The sequence below is a fragment of the Artemia franciscana genome, chromosome 2, assembly GCF_032884065.1.
Source record: "Artemia franciscana chromosome 2, ASM3288406v1, whole genome shotgun sequence".
NCBI lineage: Eukaryota > Metazoa > Arthropoda > Branchiopoda > Anostraca > Artemiidae > Artemia > Artemia franciscana.
Genome location: NC_088864.1, coordinates 56,368,943 through 56,389,975, shown reverse-complemented (window position 1 = coordinate 56,389,975; position 21,033 = coordinate 56,368,943). Strand labels below are relative to the sequence as shown.

The window sequence follows — 21,033 nt, the reverse complement described above, 5'->3', positions numbered from 1 at the left end:
TTTCAAAGAACGAAGTTTCAATTAGTTTCAATTTCAATTGTATAAGTAATCTTTTTCGTGTTTTTAATAGAAATTTGAAAAAGTATCTAGAAAAAACAACATTTGGGATGAGAGCAGGTTTTCAGTCCAGTAGGTAGCTCTAGACGTAAATAATAGTAAAAGAGTAGTTTTGTTTTTATTTTTTGTTCACTGCTTTGTTGAAATTGAAACCCGTTTTCTCTTGCTTAATTTTTCGTAGGTAGCTCAGAGAAGAGTTCTGGCCGGGCACGGGCAATGCTTTTATTATTCATCTTTATTTTCCATTATTCTGCTATAATATATATTTTGTTGATTAATGCAAGTTAAGTTTTGAGAGTAAGTTATCATGCCATGTCATATTCACTTATCATGCCAATTTTACGATTCTTCAATGGATTGGAAGATCAGGCATTGTAATATGACAATCCCTCATAATAAGAGGGATTGTCACATCATCGCAGCCATTCTCACCGCTTCGTCTAGATATAACCGTTCAAATTAAGGGAAATTGAGGGAGAATTGACCCCATTTAGATTAATCTAAAGGACCTGTCACCAAATAGTAAAATCGAGTCTAAAAATACACATTAAATATACAGATATAGCGGCTTCGGGTTCCTCCGGTGCCCCTGAAATTTCAGGATATGAAGTTCAAAAATTTAACTAAGTTCAGGCAAAAATTCAAACGATGCGCCTCTTGGGGCATGGGCACGGCCATTACAGCCCACGGGTAAGGGATCCGATTGGGCAAATAGCCAATATAAATCGAGATTTCATAGATAAATCTCAATAGGAAAAAGATGGACGGTTTGCACCTTATCGAAATTAGTCATAGAAGAGTTCTCAATCTGAATGATTGAAAGACCAAAATTGAAGCCCATTTTCACCCCCCTCCCCCCAAAAAAATGAATCATACAAAAGAAGATTACAATGCGTTACGGGGGGGGGATTAAAAATACCGGTTAAGACCTTTTGCTAAATAATCTATGAATGATCCTAATTTCAGAAATGTTCAACCTATCAGCAGTACTATTTTGATTGCTGACGTTTTCAAGACCGCTACACGTGTATTTTTTTTTATGTACTCCTGTTCAAATAACATATGCAAACTCAAATAAAAACCGAAACGGACCAAAAATATTGTGCTTGTAGCTGGCACCTACGCGGGGGGCGGCCTCCAGGCCCACCCCCTCCCCCGAAATCTCAAGATTTTTTATTTTCCCGTTATTTTCTGCTCCTCATAGAATAAGGGATTTGAAGGATTTGCCCCCCCCCGAAAAAATTCCTGCGCACGTGCCTGGTTTGTAGTGTGTTTTGCTTTTGACAATCAATTTATGTACATTTCACTGTTAGGCCGTTGAGAGGTCAGACCTAAGAAAAAGAAAGTGCTTTGTAATGATTTGTCACATTAATGTCACAATTTGTCACATTAATCACATATAGTGACACAGTTTTGTATTTAAATACATTTTCAATATAATTTAGACCAGTTAACATGGCGCAAGATTTTCATTAGCTTAAAAGCGGTGTGGCTCGTCAAACTAAGCTTAACTTGATTCCAGTTGCTTAATATGATTGACTCTGCCCCCCCTCCATCCCAGTGGTTATGGACCACTCAAATTCTAAAATGATATTCAGATAATTAAATTGAGGCGATATTAACAAACATAGGACATCTAAAGGTGTTTCCTTACCAGAACACCTCTCCAATTCACAATAATAATACTTTGCCTACACACTTCTTGCTTAACCATCGAGTCCCAGCTATAAGACCGCCAAAGGAGATAATTGACTTTAATCATTTTTAGCGTCACCCGTATGCCTGGTCGTTTGTACGTTAGAGCCGTGGTGCAACGTACAACAGTTCGTTACACAGGAGATGATGTGAATATCATGCTACCTGCATCTTACAAGTCTGCCACTTGCGGTCTCTGTGGTGACTTCAATGGCCAGCCAGATCGTGAATTCAAAGCCCCATCAGGCTGCACTCTAGCAAGTGGACAAGATGTTGCAAATGCTTTTGTGTTGAAGGATGGATGCAAGGCCAAAGTTCCTGCAGCTAACTGTATGGACAAAGGATCTGGTGAGTAATAAACTAAACTATTTAAAAATGAAAGTTAATACAGTGGTAGAAGCTTCACTAGTGAAGGCTAGTGAAGTTTGAAGGTTACTACATAGCGTAGCTCACTTCTTTAGAGGAAGTTTGCGTGCCTCCTTGAAACTGCAATTAGCAGCAAAAAAAAACCGTAAAATAATAGATTTAACTGCTTCCCAAGATATATGAATGTCTAACCTTGTTAGACCCTACGAGGGCCTTGACTGTAAAGTACGGTTTGGGGTAGTATTTCGAGATTTTTTGGTCCACAAGCCATTTTTTTTAATCTTTCTAAGGTAATTTCTTATCATAACAAGTCAATCAAGCAGTTAATATTTTTATAATACCTAGGAATGTGAGTTGGTATGGAGTGAGAAGGGGAGTTTCATCACTGAAATACTTTTATTTTAGGATTTTTCATAATTGCCTATGGTTTTCTTAATTAATCTTAGGTTTGTAATTTTACCAAATCCCCACTCCCCAAATAGATCCTTGCGTATGTTTCTGGGAAATATACGTGTCAGTAGAGTAGGTTATTGAGGAAAGTGTAAGACAAAACCCATTAAATTCAATGAGTAGCTTAGTGTACCCTGATTAAAATTACTATTTCAAAATTAAAAAATGATAAGAAAGCTTAATGGATTATACATAAGCACTACATAGATTGTATACAAAAAAAAACATTAACCCAAAAAAAAACCAATCCTTTACTTTTTTAAATATACTAGTAAAGAGTGCGGCAAACAGGCACAGAGAATTATCTGTTTCAAGGGGAGAAACTAACCCATAAGGTCTTTCCCCAAAGAACTAACCCACGTGCTTATTTGACAACAAACAAAATACTATATATATAATATGTAATAAAAATCCTACAGAAGTTACTGATTCTTCTGTTTATATCAGTAGAGCACGGTATTCAGGCAGGGAAGGTATTTCAGATGTTGTTAAATGTAATATATGTTGAAGTTCAACAATTCACACGAACTTTTGGAAAATTATTGAAAATCATCTATAGAACGGTCTAAGATAGTTTGTGATTTATCAAATAGTCTGCTTCACTGATAGTAATTTTCTTAATAGAATGATATCCTCTATCCGAAGATAACTGCTCAAGTTTATGTGGTGTATTGAAGTTGTCTTTAAAAAACAAAAACACCCGTCTCTGAAAAGAAGAACTTCCACTCCCAAGTTTCATGGTATTCAATAGATATTATCAAGGAGAAGCAGACTTTGGGGCCCTAAATGTGAACCCCTGTAACGAGCTCGAGTTTTAGAATCATGGCCATCAACCCTCTAGTATTCGTAGGATTTTTATTCTGGGTCCTAAAGTCAGTAGCCTCCCCCATAATATTGACATTTTTACTATTTCTACTATACTTTATCGTATTTTCCGCGGAAAAAAATTAATTTGAATAAAAAATTATTTGATGATTTGACTAAAAAGTACATAGAAATTTGGGATTTGTTTGGATTTTGGGAGGACAGAGGCCCCAAAATAAAAATAAACACATTTGTCATCTACTTTCTCGGGGAAAATGCAGTTTAGTAATAAGTTTTGGCAATGAGTCGCAATTTTTGATCGCCACGCCAATGTTAGACCAGGATTTTATTTAATTATTTTTCTTATTGTTTTATTTATTCATTCTTTTTTTTTACAAAACAAATATAAGTAGTAAAGTAGGTCATGAATTTCAACAATTGTTTTTTTTTCCTCTCTGTACGAAGGACGAAGGAAAATATATACAATAGTATTATCATTAGCATAAACTTAGGAGCTCTGCAACGTTTCGTGCATAAATTTTTTTTTTAGCTGAAAGTAAGGAGCGACATTAAAACTTAAAACGAACAGAAATTACTCCGTATATGAAATGGGTTGTCCCCTCCGCAATCCCTCGCTCTTTACGCTAAAGCTTTTAATTGTTTTAAAAAGTAGAATTGTGGCAAAGAGTCAAACTTTAGCGTAAAGAGCGAGGGATTGCGGAGGGGACAACCCATTTCATATACGGAGTAATTTCTGTTCGTTTTAAGTTTTAATGTCGCTCCTTACTTTCAGCTAAAAAAATTAGTTTTTTTTTTTATTTAATTTCTGAACGTTTTTGAATTAATGCATGTTTGGTTTTGGCTCTCCGCACAAAAATTATTAAAATTAAATTTGTATATCAAATCTTTTTTGGCTAAATGGCTTTCTCTTAGTTTTGATCAGACGATTTTGAGAAATAAGGGGTGGAGAAGGAGGCCTAGTTGCCCTCCAATTTTTCGGTTACTTAAAAAGGCAACTAGAACTTTTAAATTTTAACGAACGTTTTTATTAGTAAAAAATATACGTAACTTAAGAATTAACTTACGTAACAAACTTACATAACCTTATATTTTTATTATGTATACGAGGGGGTTTGTACCCTCGTTAATACCTCGCTCTTTACACTAAATCGTAAGTTTTGTCCAAATTCTTTAATGACCCCTGAATCAGAAAGGCCGTAGAATAAATAGTTGAAATTACTAAAAATACTTTAGCATAAAGAGCGAGGTATTTATCTCCTCCTAAATACCTCGCTCTTTATACTAAACTATTATTAGAACCCCTCATATGCGTAATAATCTCTGTTCGTTTTAAGTTTCAATGCTACTCCTTCCTTTCATTTGAAAAAAGTTTTCATGTTTATTTTTCATTGTTTTCTTATAGTAATGCTAGAAAATCCTGCGCCCTTTTCATTGAATTTTTCTTTCCCCATGACAGATTCCTCCAAGGAAAGATCCTCCAACATATCCCCCTCTCCTCAGCCCCACCCCCAAACAAGATAAAATCCCCCTGAAAACGTATGTACACTTCCCAATAACCATTACTATATGTAAACACTGGTCAAAGTTTGTAACTTGCAGCCCCTCCCCCAGGGATTGTGGGGGAGTAAGTCATCCCCAAAGACATAGTTATTATGGTTTTTGACTATGCTGAACAAAATGGCTATCTCAAAATTTTGATACGTTGACTTTGGGAAAAAAATGAGCGTGGGAGGGGGCCTAGATGCCCTCCAATTTTTTTGGTCACTTAAAAAGGGCACTAGAACTTTTCATATCCGTTACAATGAGCCCTCTTGCGACATTCTAGGACCACTTGGTGGATACGATGTCCCCTGGGAAAAAGAAAAAAGAAAAAAAAAACAAACAAACAAATAAACACGCACCCGTGATTTGTCTTCTGGCAAAAAATACAAAATTCCACATTTTTGTAGATAGGAGCTTGAAACTTCTACTGTAGGGTTCTCTGATACGCTGAATCTGATGGAGTCATTTTCGTTAAGATCCTACGACTTTTGGGGGGTGTTTCCCCCTATTTTCTTAAATAAGGCAAATTTTCTCAGGCTCGTAACTTTTGATGGGTAAGACTAAACTTGATGAAACTTATATATCTAAAATCAGCATTAAAATGCGATTCTTTTGATGTAGCTATTGATATCAAAATTCAATTTTTTAGAGTTTTGGTTACTATTGAGCTGGGTCGCTCCTTACTACAGTTCGTTACCACGAACTGTTTGAAAAAAGATCTGCTGCACAGGAAGGCATATATTTAGAAGAGAGAACCTCATTTCTATCAATTAATTAAATAAAAACCCAAAATTAACAGAAATTGAATAAATGGTCATATCAAAAGTAAGATGTAGATGTAGATGTATAAATAAACCTTAAAATGAGGCAAAAATTAAATTGAACATTCAAGTCAAATTTTAAAACAACAAATATCAAAGCAGGATTTCAACGACTGCCTCTTCTCCATCCCTTAACTGTCGTAGTTCTAGACTCTTGTGTCATTTGTGTTTTATTGAAAACTATATGTATTTAAAACAGTTTGCAAATCATGAATAGACATAAATCACTATCGAGGAAGATGGCTGGAAAAAACTTCGTTCTATCGAAAAAAAGTATTTTGAGTTTTTTTATATATTATAGCAAAGAATTTATTCATTTTTTTTTTTTTTTTAGGTGGAAAAGGCAAAGGTGCTAGCAGTATTGTCGATTTCGTTGATCTTTACTCCTCACGACAATAATTTAGTTGAAACCTAGAGAGTACAACGTAGTTTGAGCTAGATAATTCCAAGCTCTCATTGAGTCACCTCAAACCCAAGTGAAAATATGATTTTTCATACCAGTGTCTTTTTCTATTTGATATTTGCATTCTCTTTTAAAATGAAATAAAAAATGTCTGTATAACTTCGTGCTTTACTTTTTTTTATTTTCTGCAAATTTCAGAGTTACTCTTCAAGGGCGTCTATTACCAACAAGAAGGAGCAATGCAACAATAGATACTACAATATAGTATTTTTTTTCTAGAAAATGAATATAGCCTTAGGTATAACTGAAGTGGTCCCAGGAAAAAGTATGTACCTCCACACAACTCCATCTATAATACTAACCATCACACTAAAAACGTCAGCTTTTTCCTTTTTTTTAAAGATAATTAAAATATATATTTTTTTAACTCTTATGTGCATTTCCTGGTAATGATACCCTGAACTTAGAATCAAATAACTCAACTAAACTTACTGAAAACAGGAGCAACCATCACACTAAAAACATCATTTTTACTTTTTTTTCAAACAACGCTAATACCCTGGACTTCGTGTCAGCTAAATTCAACTGAATTTAGTGACAAATATAAAGCACTATAATTTCATGGTTGATCAGTTGAGCTTCAGAAATTTTACTTAAAAAATACTTCCAAAAACAAAGTTTAAAAAAAAAAGAAGAATAATGAGCCGTATTAGAACCTAAGACAAGAAGATATAATGCCAAAAAAACTTAACTTTAAACCAAAACGGACAGAAGTTACATTTAACGAAAGAAAAAAAAGAACAAAGCGAACAGAATTATCGCAAACAAAGTAAGGGCTACCACCCTCTAAATCCTCTAAATGCCACAGCGTCATTTGCACTTTACTGAAAACAATTTCATATTTTGAGTACTGTACTTTCCATGTAAGATTCGCTTTATTTTTTCACAAGATCACGTCTTCATAATTGTCTGTTTTTCATATTAAGACACAGGCAACGGCATACATTACACGTTTTCTTTGATGTGGGGTCTATTTACTATCAAACCAGCATAGAAAAAGAAATGTGCTGACTATCAGCACTAAATTTTCATTGTTCAAGTTTCACAAATATGCTCAAATTTCCAAAAAAAATTTGTCCTTGAATTTTTTATTAAATTTTCATTGAATGAAACAGACCAATACATATAGCAACACAAAATAAGTAAACATAGAGAGCACCGGGTAATCATAAATCCATACATTAAACAGAGTCGTATTTGTCAAAAGTAAATTATTACCTGTCATATATATAAAATTTGTAATGGCTTGTAATATTATCCAGCAGCTTTTTATTATTTTTTTTTTAATAGACAACCTCTATTTATAATAACAACAAGAATATGTCGATATAAAGTCATTCCATGTTTTAGCTCAAATTATTTTTTGGATTTGTTTTTAACTGATGAAATATCTTGCTATTCAAAGCAGATTCTTCAGTTTGTCCCCGACACAATGTTGTAATTGACAAGGAAGGAAACACATGATGGAGAAGAAAAAAAGCCAGAATGTCTCAGTGCATGTTAGAAAAAGGAACAGACCACGCAGAAAAACCCTTTAGTTTAGAGTGCATCACTCCTTGCGGACTCTATTCCCCTCCTTCACTTTGTGTAGAAACTTTGTTTATTCTAAGGAAACAACTTTTATATTTATTAATTTCTTGATCCTGGAAGGACCAAAAGTGCATCCATATATTTATACAAATATTATAATTATTTTTATTAATATTATAATACTAGCTGGGTCCATTCACCTTGACTTTGTGTAAGCAAGCATAATAGATGAGCAGCCATTGGTAATTTTTGTTTTATTTGGGGGGCGAATGTGTCGAGTTCTTCCCAATTCAACTACCACCCTCCTCAAACACTTTAAAATCAGACGTGAAACAAGCTGAGCAACTAATGTATACTCCTTTGAGATTTATCTCAAAGGATAAAGGATATCTCAAAGGAAAAGGATAATCACTTTTCAATAGTTCCAATTGACGCCTATGGAAGGAGAAGAGGATAACCAACAAATAAAAAACGAGTTATTTAAGACTTTAAGTAGAAACAACTTTTTTTAGAAATGAAGAGGGAATACAGCTCTAGAAACGTACGTGTTTAAAAATTTTATGGTGTTTTGCAAGATTTTCTTCGGGAATAGGGGATCTGCAGAAAAACCCCTAATAGAGATATTCCCCCCTTTCTAGTCTTGAGTGCATATATGATAAGAAGGATAAGCAGTGTAGAAATAAAACAACATTTATAAAGGCAGAAATTTCCTCAAAACGCTCTTAAGCTTCCAATTCCACGCAACTTACGAAATAAAAAGATAAAGAATTAGGCGAGCGCCAGATATTTAACGCTTGGATATGCTCCAAGACCGAGACGGTACATCTCCCGTTCGATGTCAATCAAAACTGATGAGGCTCCAATTCGGAATAGTTGAGGGTTCAGCCAATCTTGACCTAGTTCTAACTTCATGAGCAATAGCCAATTGATAGCGTCAGAAGCAGTTCGAATCCCACCAGCAGGTTTGAAACCAACCTAAAATATTCATTCCATAGCGATAATTCATCTTAAATGCTTTGATCTGTTCCTATTGAAAATAAAAAAGAAGAATTATCTGCTCGATTACTTTACGGAATAGCGCTTTTGAATGCCACAAAGAAGAAGAAATAAACGTCATACAAATTTAGAATGATACAATACCACATAAAGTTGGTTCTCACCAGGGAAACTTTTAATTTACTCTCTTTTCAGCTACTATTAGTGACAACTACCATCTCAGCAATATACCGCCTAATGCTAACATAGATCTTCACGATCCTAGATTCCATGATGTTCAAAGATTTTATTTAGGTGCCCCCATTCCTCCACGAATTTCCAATTATATCTTTTCTTATAACCTCTTCCTTCCCCATCCAAGCCCTTGATGAACGTAGTCAAATCCAACCCCGAACCCATTGGTGGGTTCAGACCAATGCCCGCTGATGAGATGCTTCCTAGCCTGAGACCGTTCCCTCTTGACCGTAACCAGAGGAATTCGACACTCTACCCTCTTCTAGCACCAAGGAGAGCTACGAAAATTGTGTCCTGATTTAAGTACAAGTAGTAGCAAATATAATCATGGACGTCCTGCTTTTTGCTTGGCCCAAGCCTGATTATCAGATAACCACAAACTTTGGCAGTCTATCACCAATAAAATGTGGCCCTACCATCTTAACATTTCTTATAAATTGTGACAACGGAATCGAACAATATTTCCAAAAAGTTTATTGTTTGGTTTACATTCGTTCCAACGAGTACCTAAACTAGCCTTAGACCATTCCTTTGGAAAACATCTCACATATTGTCCTCAAATTTTCAAAGTGCCCACGTTCAGAACCTTACCCAAGACCTTTCAGTACCGTAGCTTCTGGAATCCAATTTTCAGTTTCAGCCATTTTCCAATTTTTTAAATGTTTTTCAACAGCATCCTGCGCAATGTCTATTCTGATTTTGACTTACTATTCTAAAATGACTTACTAAAAATACTACCCACGTACGTAAGGATATCAATTTGGTCAATTTTTTGATAACTAACATTATCTCTTCATCCCCATTCATTCTTAACGTAAGGGGATTAGTTTTAGCATTAATTTTCAAACAGTCACACTCTGGACCATCAAAACCTCTAAAAATATACTAGTTTAATGAAGAATACTACCAAAGATAGTCTAAAAATCTGCATAATCCAAATCTAGACGCTTTACATTCACGTTTAACGCCGTGTCTTCCCCAACCTTTTTTGGATATAGCCGCATCAAGTCAGCCTAAGATAAACGGAGATTTAAGGGACTTTGTTTTCATAGATTTAATTTTCAAACACTCGCACTATACTACTACTACTACTAATAACTCACTGCGGCACTAAGCCGCCTGAGGCCAACAAAGCTACGCAAGCTCCTCCTCTCGCCCAATATATTCAAGGCCTCCCCTTTACACCCTCCCAGGAAGTTCCCATTTCGTTTAAATCTCTATTTATGACATTCTCCCACCCCAACGAGGACGACCTGCCTTCCGTTTAGCCCCAGACGGTTGGCCCAAAAGGACAATCTTCGGCAATCCGTCATCCTTCATCCGCAGAACGTGGCCTAGCCATCTCAACCTTTCTTTCATAATAGCTCTAGAAAACGGGATTGAACCACATTTTTCGTACAACCTACTGTTTGAAATGCACTCAGTCAGCCGGGTACCCAGAATGATCCGTAGGCAATTTCTCTGGAAAACATCTAGTAAATTTTCATCCGTTTTTCGGAGCGCCCATGTTTCAGAGCCATGCTTGACCGCTGTCATCACTGTAGCTTTCAATATTCTAATCTTAGAAGGCAGCCTTATCTTCCTATTCTTCCAAACTTTTTTTAACTGTGAAAAAACACCCTGAGCCTTGGCTATTCTACTTTTAACGTCTTCACTGCTCCCACCGCCTTTACTGATAATATTACCAAGGTAAGTGAAGCTGCCCACCTGATAAACCTTTTCGTTACCCAAAGTCACCTTTTCGTCTTCACTTATTCCTAGCCTTAGTGACTTAGTCTTCTTAAAATTAATTTTCGAACCTATTTTAGCACCCTGAACTCGCAAAACCTCTAAAAATTCATTCATTTTGCTCACACTTTCATCTAACATGCTTAAATCATCAGCATAATCTAAGTCCAGGAGAGTTTTTCCTCCCCATTTGATTCCGGGGTCTGTCATCGCCTTTCCTGTGCTCCTTAAGACAAAATCCATCAAAATTATCCATATAAAGGAGGATAAAACACAACCCCACTTAACTCCTGATTTAATACAAAATCAGTTGCTAACCTAATTTCCTACCTTAACAACAACAGTATTATTCTCGTGCATAGCACGAAGTCTCTAAAAATATACCAGTTTAGCAAAGAATATTACCAAAGATAGTCAAATAATCTGCATATTCTGAATCTAAAAGCTTTACATTCACGTTTAACGCCATGTCTTCCTCAGCTTTTTTTTCGAATATAGCCCATCAAGACAGCCTAAGATAATAAAAGCTTCTCTTAAAGCCCACGGCACTTCCTCTTTGTCAAAAATCATATTCAAAATTTCTGAAATCTTATACCGAACTTCGTATCCACTGAACTTCTCAGTCAAGCAGAAAATTGTGTGAAAAATTTGACTGGCTGAAATTAACGGTAGATGAATCTCGGTATCAGAAAAATTTCAGTGTGAATAAGTGTAGTTTTCTATTCCATTTTCCATAATCCTATGACAGTTTAACTCTCACTCATACTTTAATGCCTGTTCTACTTCCCTCTCATCACTCTTGTTCTCAAGTGATCTAACAATCAAAACTTCAAAGCTCTTCTGCCTTTAACCATCAGTATTCTATTTTCCTACAACTTTATCGGTTTAGCACATTTTGATGATGTTCTACCCTCCTCTCTTTGTCACTATTTGAGGGCCTATCCCTGTCTTTAACTTGATCAAACCCAAATCAAATGATTCCAGTCCATTTTTAAATATGTCAATCTATTACTATAATATTACTAATATTACTATATTAATACTACTATATATATATATATATATATATATATATATATATATATATATATATATATATATATATATATATATATATATATATATATATATATATATATATATATATATATATATATATATATATATATATATATATATATATATATACATATATATATATATATATATATATATATATATATATATATATATATATATATATATATATATATATATATATATATATATATATATATATATATATATATATAAATCTATTACTATAAAGCTGTTTGATTGCACCTTCCAGATTCTTATGACTTTTATGCATAACCTCTTTCGAATCTAAATGATTTATGCTTTAATAACTTCTCTACTTCTCTCTTACCCTTATATGATCTACCCTTGAAGTATTCTTAGACATATTCGTAGACATACACATCATTATTATTTTATTTTAATTTTTCTGTATAAATTTTATATATTTGTCATCTACAAAGTTTTTATTTTATACATTTGTTTTATTCTATTTTGTAAGATTTAGGGTAAATATAATACAGTTTTATTTTTAAAAAAAACCTTTTTTCAAATTTTTCTAGACACTTTTCTGATTTTCATAGGCAGCGCAATAACGCTGCCTAAGTAGTGAGCGATGTGGGCACAATGTTTGCTTTTTTTCAGACCAGGGTATTTTGTATCGAAGGAGTTGTCGTAAAAACTTCGAAAGAGGTTCATTCGATTGGAAATCGAAAGGGCTAGCGCCCTTTTAAATAGTCGAAAGCTACTGGAGGGCAACTAAACTCCCTCCCACGCCCACTATTTCCCCAAACATATCCAATCAAAATTTTTAGACAGCCATTTTGTTCAACGTAGTTGAAGGGTCTGGAAATTATGAATCTGAGGATGACAACCCCCTACAACCCTCAGGGAAATGGTTGTAAGTTACACCCTGTGGGAATTTAAGGTTTATACAGAAAGCGTGATTATATAAACATCGGAGGGGGCTCATCGGATTACTAATGAGAAGTTTTACTGCTCTTTTTGAGGTTCAGAGCGATGGGAGGGTGGATACCCCCCCCTACACACCTCGTGTTTTCCCTAATACATCTTAGAAAATTGGAGATGGCCATTTGTTGTCGTAGAAACTTCGAAAAAGGCTCATTCGATTGGAAATTGAAAGGGCTGGTGCCCTTTTTAATAGTCAAAACTGATTGGAGGGCAACTAGCCCCCTTCCCACGCCCATCATTTCCCAAACACACCTAAAAAAAAATTTGAGATAGCCAACTTGTTCAACGTAAATGAAAGGTCCAGAAATTATGTATTTGAGGAAGGCAAGCCCCCAGAGCCCTCAAGGCAACTGAGAGGGCTAGTGCTCTTTTTAACAGCCAAAAGTGATTAGAGGGTAACTAACCCCTTCTCCCACGTCCACCATTTTTCCAAACACATCCAATCAAAGTTTTGAGATAGCCGTTTTGTTCAACGGAATTGAAAGGTCCGAAATTATGTCTTTGAGGATCCCGACCCCGACCCCACAGCTCTCAGAGCAAGAGTTGTAATTTATGCCCTGGGGTATATAAGGTTTATATAGAAGGGGTGATCGAATAAACTTTGGAGGGAGCTCACTGGAATGGTAATCAGAAGTTCTAGTGTCCTTTTTAAGATTGAGAACGATTGAAGCGTGAATATCCATCACACCTTCGTATTTTTTTTCACCATACCTCGTATTGCGATTGGAGAACAACTAGCCCCCTTCTCACGCCAACAATTTTTCCAAACACATCCGATCAAAATTTTGAGATATGCGGGGCAAGAGTTGTGAGTTAGGCCCTGGGGTCATTTAAGGTTTTTATAGAAAGGATTGTCGTATAAACTTGGTAGGGGGCTCACTGAATTGGTAATCAGAAGTTCTAGTACCTTCTTTAAGATTCAAAATGATTGGAGGGCGAAACCCCCCACACCTCGTATTTTCACAAATACATCTGATAGAAACTTTGAGATGGCCATTTGTTGTCGAAGAAACTTCAAAAAAGGTTCATTCGATTGTAAATTGAAAGGGCCTTTTTTAACAGTCAAAAGTGATGATTGGAAGGCAAAAAGCCCCCCCCCCCCCGCACACCCATCAATTCCCCATAGTTGAAAGGTCTGGAAATTATGTCTTTGAGGATGACACCACCCCCCTGAGCCCTCAGCGCAAGTTTTTGAAGTTATGCCCCAAGGGCATATATGGTTTCTATGAAAGGGATGGTCGTATAAACTCCAGAGGGGGCTCATTGGATTGGAAATCAGATGTTCTAATTCTCTTTTTAGATTCAAAGTGATCGGGGGCAGCCCCCCCCCCCACGTCGTATTTACCACATGTGCATCTGATAAAAAAATTTAAATTGTCATTAGTTCAAAAATAGTCCAAAGATCAAGCTCAGCAACAGTCGACCCAGCTCTAAATGGGTACCTGGAGAAATATGGGGAAGGTAAGCAGGAAGGGTGTGTGAAAAGCACAGGATGGTTGGCATCCAGCCTCCCATTGCAATTCCTGGCTGAAGGGGCATGAAACGGAGATTAACAACGCCGGTTTGGACCTTAAGGGTCTAGTGCCGTCTTAATTACTACTTACACCCTTTCCAGGACCTTTCAATAATATTTTTTTTTTTTTAATTGAGTTATAGTGTTTGTCCTAAAGAAAGATCTATCAAGATTAGAACACATTAGAGAATCATAAATTTCAAACATTTTTGACCTTTGCCAATATTAAAGAGCGATAAAATAAAGTATAAACTATTTCCGTTTTATAACTAGTCAATAAACTACTGTAAATAAAATAAACTAAATTGCTCTGTAGATAAGATATCATTAAGGCTAATAAGATGATTAACTTTGCAAAGAAATTTAGGCTATTTCAGACGAAACTTGCGATTTTTGTGATGTTGCCAGTCAACCAGCTCTACCTTTTATTATTATAATCTTTACGACAAAACCATAGCTATCTTCTAACTTTTAGGACCAAAAGAAAATTTTGTAAAATCAATGTTTAATAAGAGAAAAAATTTCAATATTAAAAATTTTTCTAGAAATCGATATGATTAACTCCTTACTAAAATGACTTAAAAAGAACTTTTTCTGTACTAAAAAAAAGAAAAAAGACATATTTTCAGTGTTTAACTAAAAACAAAACCAGAGTAAACTCTAGATTAAACACAAAAGAAAGAAAAACTATCAACAGAATGGAATGTATATCCTAATAGAATTAGCAAAACATCTTATCTTTCGCTTTTACCCATTTCTTGCTTGATGGAGCTATTATTATTATTATGGGTGGACACACAAAACTTAATCGTTTCTAATTTTTTTTTCATAGCGAGAACCCCAACCGGTAGCTTCAAACTATCAGGCAACTCTAGAGTAGTCATCCACCCCCAGCGAGCAATTAACAGAAAGCTTCACTTGATTTTCTTGATCCATTGGTACTAACAAAAGAAGTTCTTGCTCCCTCTTCAAATTGCTTTTCAAGGGACTTTTTCTTAAGTCATTGTCTCCGCTTCAGACCTCCAGGAGGATTAACCTCCCCAGAGCGTGATTTTAGCAGCTATATAGGCTTCAATTCATCCAATTTTGACAGCTTATTAAACGAACTACTCCTCCTCACTGTCAGACATTGGCCTGCATGGCCGGTGGCTGGACGGTTACTAAAATTAGCCGTAAAAGACCAGTACCTAATAGTGCCGATTAGTTATTTGAGCATTTGTCAGTGTATTAACCTCGCACAGCCTTGTTGGTCACAGCAAAAACAGCACAACTACGGTAATACAAAAGGTATTAAGTGACAGTTTTTTTCTTCAGGTCTTGCAATTCTCTTAAAATTTGTCAGTCTTTAATTATTTTAGGAACCCTCTGACAGTTCCTACATTTATACCTGACTTGAGCCATATGACTTACCGTTAAAACAAAACAAATAGGTAAGAAAATATTTTTTAATTCTACCAAAAAAATGAAACTAATAAAATTTCCCGGGGGATTTAAGTAGGGACGAATATTCCATCTGGGGAATTTTGCACGGAACCTATACGACCTCTCATCCTTTTACCTGCCTTATATTTGAAAAGTATTTTACTGGTGACATTCAGACAGTCAGTGTTAGTTGTAAGTTCAAACCGTAGAAGTAGTATGGCCCTACATTGTAGGAGAAGCCTCGATTGATGCATGTCATTAGTTCTCAAAATTTTCCAAATAACTGTGTTACGGCTTTTTCTTAGTCAAAGAAATAGTTTTAAAATGGTGTTTTCGACCCTTAAATTGCTTTCTCGTATCTTGGATGGCTAAAAACAGCTCTTTTTGAATAAACATCTGAATTATCCATAGTGATTCGAAATGCATTTTTTCATTTTACCACTTGCATTAAAATGTATATCTTCTCACATAGTGCCTTTTGAACGACAGCGGCTAAGCACCAAGATGATCATTTGATTATCGCCATTACCAGAATAAAAACATATCATATTTTTAAGATATCGAAAAAGAAGTAATCAGAAGAAGCCACCAAAACAAAAATAACAAAAAACTAAACGGCTGAAAGAAAAGGCCAAAAATTAATATAACACAGCAAGCTCCTCCCCCATTCTGCCAAAGAGAAAAGGTTTGAACTAGCAATTCTAGATCAAGTTTTCTGCAAAGTATCCAGAAAAAAACATAAAAGAAGAAAATGAATGAAAAGAATAAAAAAAGAATGAGAACTTTGAATTACTTGGTAGAAAATATCAGGTAGGCCTACCTTGTATCCTGTTTTTTGATAATAGTCACGAATTGCGCGGACCATGACGAGTCCAACTGAGAGCACAGCGTTAACAGCTTCTTTTCCAGTTGATGTTTTAATGAAATCAGCACCAGCCATCATGCTTACAAGAGAAGCCCTAAGGATGACATTAATAGTTTCAATAAATTATAGACACAAGAAATCGAAAATAATAAAAAGAAAAAAAATATAAGACATTTTACAAAAAGAAAGAGAAAATATGATATTTCCAAAACATTTACAGCAAATTTTTAAGACTGAATTATAATAACTTTCAAGTCCGCTTTCTCGTGGAACTTCTGTATATTTCTTTTTCCCTCTGAAATTAATAGTTAGAAATTTTTTTAATCTTCTTTATTATTCTTACTATGACAAGATATCGAACTAGTCTATGTTATCGCAATATTTCCCCAATATTTGGTGTCTCATGCCCATTTTCACTTGGAAGGGCTAAATTATTTTTCCTTCCCTTCAAATATCTCCACCTGGGTTCATTTACTGGGGAACACATTGTTTTCTTAAGCCAAACATTATTGCTGCTTGCTTTGAGAAAGAAAATTCTATAACCTTTTAAAAAAATCATGTATGTACCAAGAATAATTTCTTGGTATCACAATGTAGTTATCACATGTAGCACAAGAATCAGACAAGAATCATAGCATAGCTTGGTATCACAAGAATCACAATGTAGCATGGAAGGCGTATAAATCGTAGCTTTTCTCCACCCAATCAAACCTGGCACGGGCTCTCTTTAACGGACGTACGCAAGGAGTGGGAGGGAAGCAGGGGGAAGGGGGAAGGGGAGGGGAGCAGCCCCCTTATAAATCTTCATTTTTTTTTCTTTGAGGCACTTCTTATCCAAGTTATCAAATAAAATTTCTTTGTTTATCATTACCATCCCCCTTCATCCCCAAAAACGTTTTCGTTTTCAACCATCATCAGAAAAGAGTTTCTATGCATATGTCTATCTATTTTAATGTTTCGTCAAATAATATTTTGATTTTGAACCCAAAGCGATTTTTTGAGCAAACGGTTAAATTGTATTCCAATGTGCAGTCACAAACAGGATGAGGAGGATGGCAGAGTGTGATTACCATACTTTGCTGCAAAAAGTCACTAAAAGAAGGTCATTAAGACTATAGGCTATTTCCTAAAATATATCATGTTTTACATATAAAATTTCCATTTCTGATTTCTTCTCAATGTACTTAAAAAAAAGCAAAAAAGTAAAAAGTAAAAAGCAAAGCAAGAACAGAATCGTAGGAAATTATTTTTCCCGTTTATGGTTATAGGATTAAGAATATAATACCGATCTTTCTTAGTTGTCTAGGGGCGCAGCTGATAAAAATTACCGAAAACTTGTATCAATGGACCCCTCTCCATAAATCTTAGTCATACCTAGTAATGGTAAAGTATTAGTTCCAAAGAATTGCAACTGACAGCTTTTTTTACGAAAATACAAGGAACTCTCTGACATCCTATCCTCCTTAATCTCGACTTGACTCAACCTCATTACTTGACAGTGTTCGACGTTGAGAAGGTTAAAAACCACTTTTTGGCCTACTTATGTTAATAAAAAGTTCTTATTAGTTTATGAAAACTAAAAATTATCTAGAAATCCGAATATTTAATCCAAAATAATTGATTAATCTCCTTTACCCTAACAAATTAATTAATTAATTAATTGGATACCGGCAAATTAATAAAAACATAGCTCATTGTTGTAGCTTAAGGCTAGAACGACCAAAATCAAAAAGTAAATTCTTGGGCACCCCCCCCCCCCCCTTCTGCATGCAGGTGAGATACTGGCTATAGTTTCTTAATCTTACTTATATACATTGTCCATTGTCCCCAATTCTCCAACAGCCAGGATCACCTTCATATGAGCTTCACCACATGCTTCACGCATCTGTCGAACTTCATCATAGACACCTAAAATTGATAATAAACAAATAAAATATAAACTTTGACTGAAGGATTTTGGACCTGTAAGGCTTTTTTCTAGCGTACAGAAAAAATTTGGACCAAATTTTGACCAAAAGTTTATCTTTTGGATAACTTTTATAGTTATACAATGAATTTATAGTTATAATGTATTAGACATATCTTCCTCGGAGGGTTTTATGATATCCTTGGGGGAGGACCTCTTCTAATACCCAAATATCTCGAATTCTTAGCGAGAAAATGCTTGAGCGGGTCCAGGTGACATATGGATAACATTAAAGTTCTAAATCAAATCAGGCTTTGACAAAAAAGGGATAGGAGACTATTGACACTCCACAGCTTAAGTACAGCTTTGTTCACAAAAGCTATGACAAACTGGGATTTACTCAATTGGCTTCAAATTGCCATGAGAATATGACAAAAAAAGACAAACAATAGAAAGATCCATTTCAAGTATTGAAAGGTATAGCTCACAGCTCACTGCCATGCACTGCCATTCCTGTTTTAAAGCTTGGACTAAACAAAAGCTATGCCTAACAAGAATTCACTCCTTGGAGTTCAAATTGCCATCGGAGTTCAATGGAGTTCAAATTGCCACCGAAAAATGACCAAAAAAAAGAAAAGAAAACGGAGAGATCTATGAATAGAAAGCTCACAGTCATGCCTTATCATTCCTGTCTTAAAGCCTGGACCAAACACAATCTATGGTTAACTAGAATCCCCTTAATTGGCTTCAAATTTGCACCCCAGAAGTTTACAAAAAAACATAAAAAAATAAGAAGATTTACCTTGAGCACTGAAATGTGTAAGAATAGAAAGCTGACTTCCATACCTTGCCATTCCTGTCTTAAGGCCAACGATCTGTTAATAACTACGTCAATTTCCGATGCCCCATCTGCAACAGCCAGTCTTATTTCTTCCAAACGAGGCGACAGGTGAGTCTGTCCACTGGGGAAACCAGTTGCAACTATAAATTACAAAAGCAGTAAGCGCGAAACAACACAAAATGGAAGAAAAATGGGCTTAAGTATAAACACAGGACAAGGCAACAACAACAACAAAAAAAAAAGAAAAGTAAAATAGTTAAAACAATGTAAAAGGGAGGAAACAAATTCTTATAGGGAAAACCGTAACCAAATCTTAAAACTTCAAAAAAAGGTGGCAATGGAATATAAATTGGAAACCACAACTTCTAAATTTCGTCGAAATATACAGACAATTTCCTACTATATTTACTGTTTTCAGTTTTCTTATTATATTACTTTTATAGTTCCATTAACAACGTATATTTGGGAATGTCTTATTTCACAAGGAAACTACACTACTACTACTACTAACAATTTGCAGTAGCACCAGACTACCTGAGGCCAACACAACTGTGAACTCTCCTCTTCCATTCCGATCTATACAAAGTTTCTCTATTTACCATCACCTCCCCCCCCCAAACCTAAGAAGTTCCGATTTCCTTTAAATCCTTCCTTGTGACTTCTCCCACTCCATTTCGACATGCTCTTCGTTTAGCCCTAGATGGATGGGCTAGATGGGCTGCATGGATGGACTCATAGAGGGATGGGACGATCTATGGCAATCTGTCATCCTTCATTTGGATAACGCGTCCTAGCCATCTCAACCTTTCTGTCATTAAATGCCCAAAAAAGTGGGATAGTATCACATTTTTCTTTTAGATTGTTGTTTGATATACAGTCAATCAAATGGGTACCCAAAACTAGCCGGTGAAAATTACTCTCGAAAACATCTGACAATCCCTCCTCCATCTTCAAGCACCTATGTTTTAGAACCGTACTTGACCGCTGTCAGCACTGTATAGATAAAAAAACTTCAGCACTGTGATGAGTACGTATTTCCCGTATGCTATTTTTGTTTAACCTCAGAATTTTTTTTCTTTTTTTTTTCTGCATTAACTACGCAGAATTAGCTAAATTCAGTACTTATGTGAGAAGTTTGTATAATTAAGTACTTAATTTAAGAATTGAGTACATTAAAAGTCAAAGTTCAACACAAGGTGTTTTCAGCCTCTTCACGATCTGTATTCCTTTTAACCTCTCCAATCATCAATTATTTTTCAACGTAAAAAATTGTAATTTTATTTAAACTAGCTGTTTAGACCATAAATAAACCTTACAACCAGCGTGCAATACAAAAACTAAGTACATCGAACTTGAACTGACCTGAAAATGTTGAAGCAGTTCTTTTCACCCCGTAAAACATAGCTCTACTTTACTTTTCCCAAATTTAGTTGCAGTTTCAAGTTCGCAGCCATTTATCTTGCATTTCAGGGAATGATTTCTCCCCTGATCATTGCCCCATAGCGATAACATTCCAATATTATATCCTTATCAGAATGTTGGCTGATAATTTCCTTCATGCTTGAAAAAGCTTGTCTCTTGGCATCTCCATTTGACAGCTATGGCAATATCTTTTTGAAAGGCAATGACATCCAGCTTCCATTTCCTACTCAGTGATAAGAAATGGCAGTCTGGTTTTGAATCTGCCATAAATTTAGCATCCATAGATATTTCACAACCAGAACGATTATTGAAAATATTAATCGCAGTGG

General features: G+C 35.3%; 2 protein-coding genes across 2 annotated transcripts in view; one reads left to right on the top strand and one right to left on the bottom strand.

Annotated features, from left to right (window-relative positions):
- Positions 1–6,318, top strand: part of LOC136043804 (uncharacterized) — a 57,420-nt gene extending 51,102 nt beyond the window's left edge. Inside the window, exons 16-17 of the mRNA XM_065728723.1 lie at positions 1,826–2,100; positions 6,091–6,318. Of these exons, the coding sequence (XP_065584795.1) occupies positions 1,826–2,100; positions 6,091–6,155 (340 nt within the window). The 3' untranslated portion in view covers positions 6,156–6,318. The remainder of the gene's footprint in view (positions 1–1,825; positions 2,101–6,090) is intronic.
- A 474-nt stretch (positions 6,319–6,792) lies between these two features.
- Positions 6,793–21,033, bottom strand: part of LOC136043805 (deoxyribose-phosphate aldolase-like) — a 35,365-nt gene continuing 21,124 nt past the window's right edge. Inside the window, exons 4-7 of the mRNA XM_065728724.1 lie at positions 19,288–19,422; positions 18,341–18,443; positions 16,491–16,629; positions 6,793–8,724 (exon numbers count right to left, since the gene is read on the bottom strand). Coding sequence (XP_065584796.1) covers positions 8,518–8,724; positions 16,491–16,629; positions 18,341–18,443; positions 19,288–19,422 — 584 coding nt within the window. The 3' untranslated portion in view covers positions 6,793–8,517. The remainder of the gene's footprint in view (positions 8,725–16,490; positions 16,630–18,340; positions 18,444–19,287; positions 19,423–21,033) is intronic.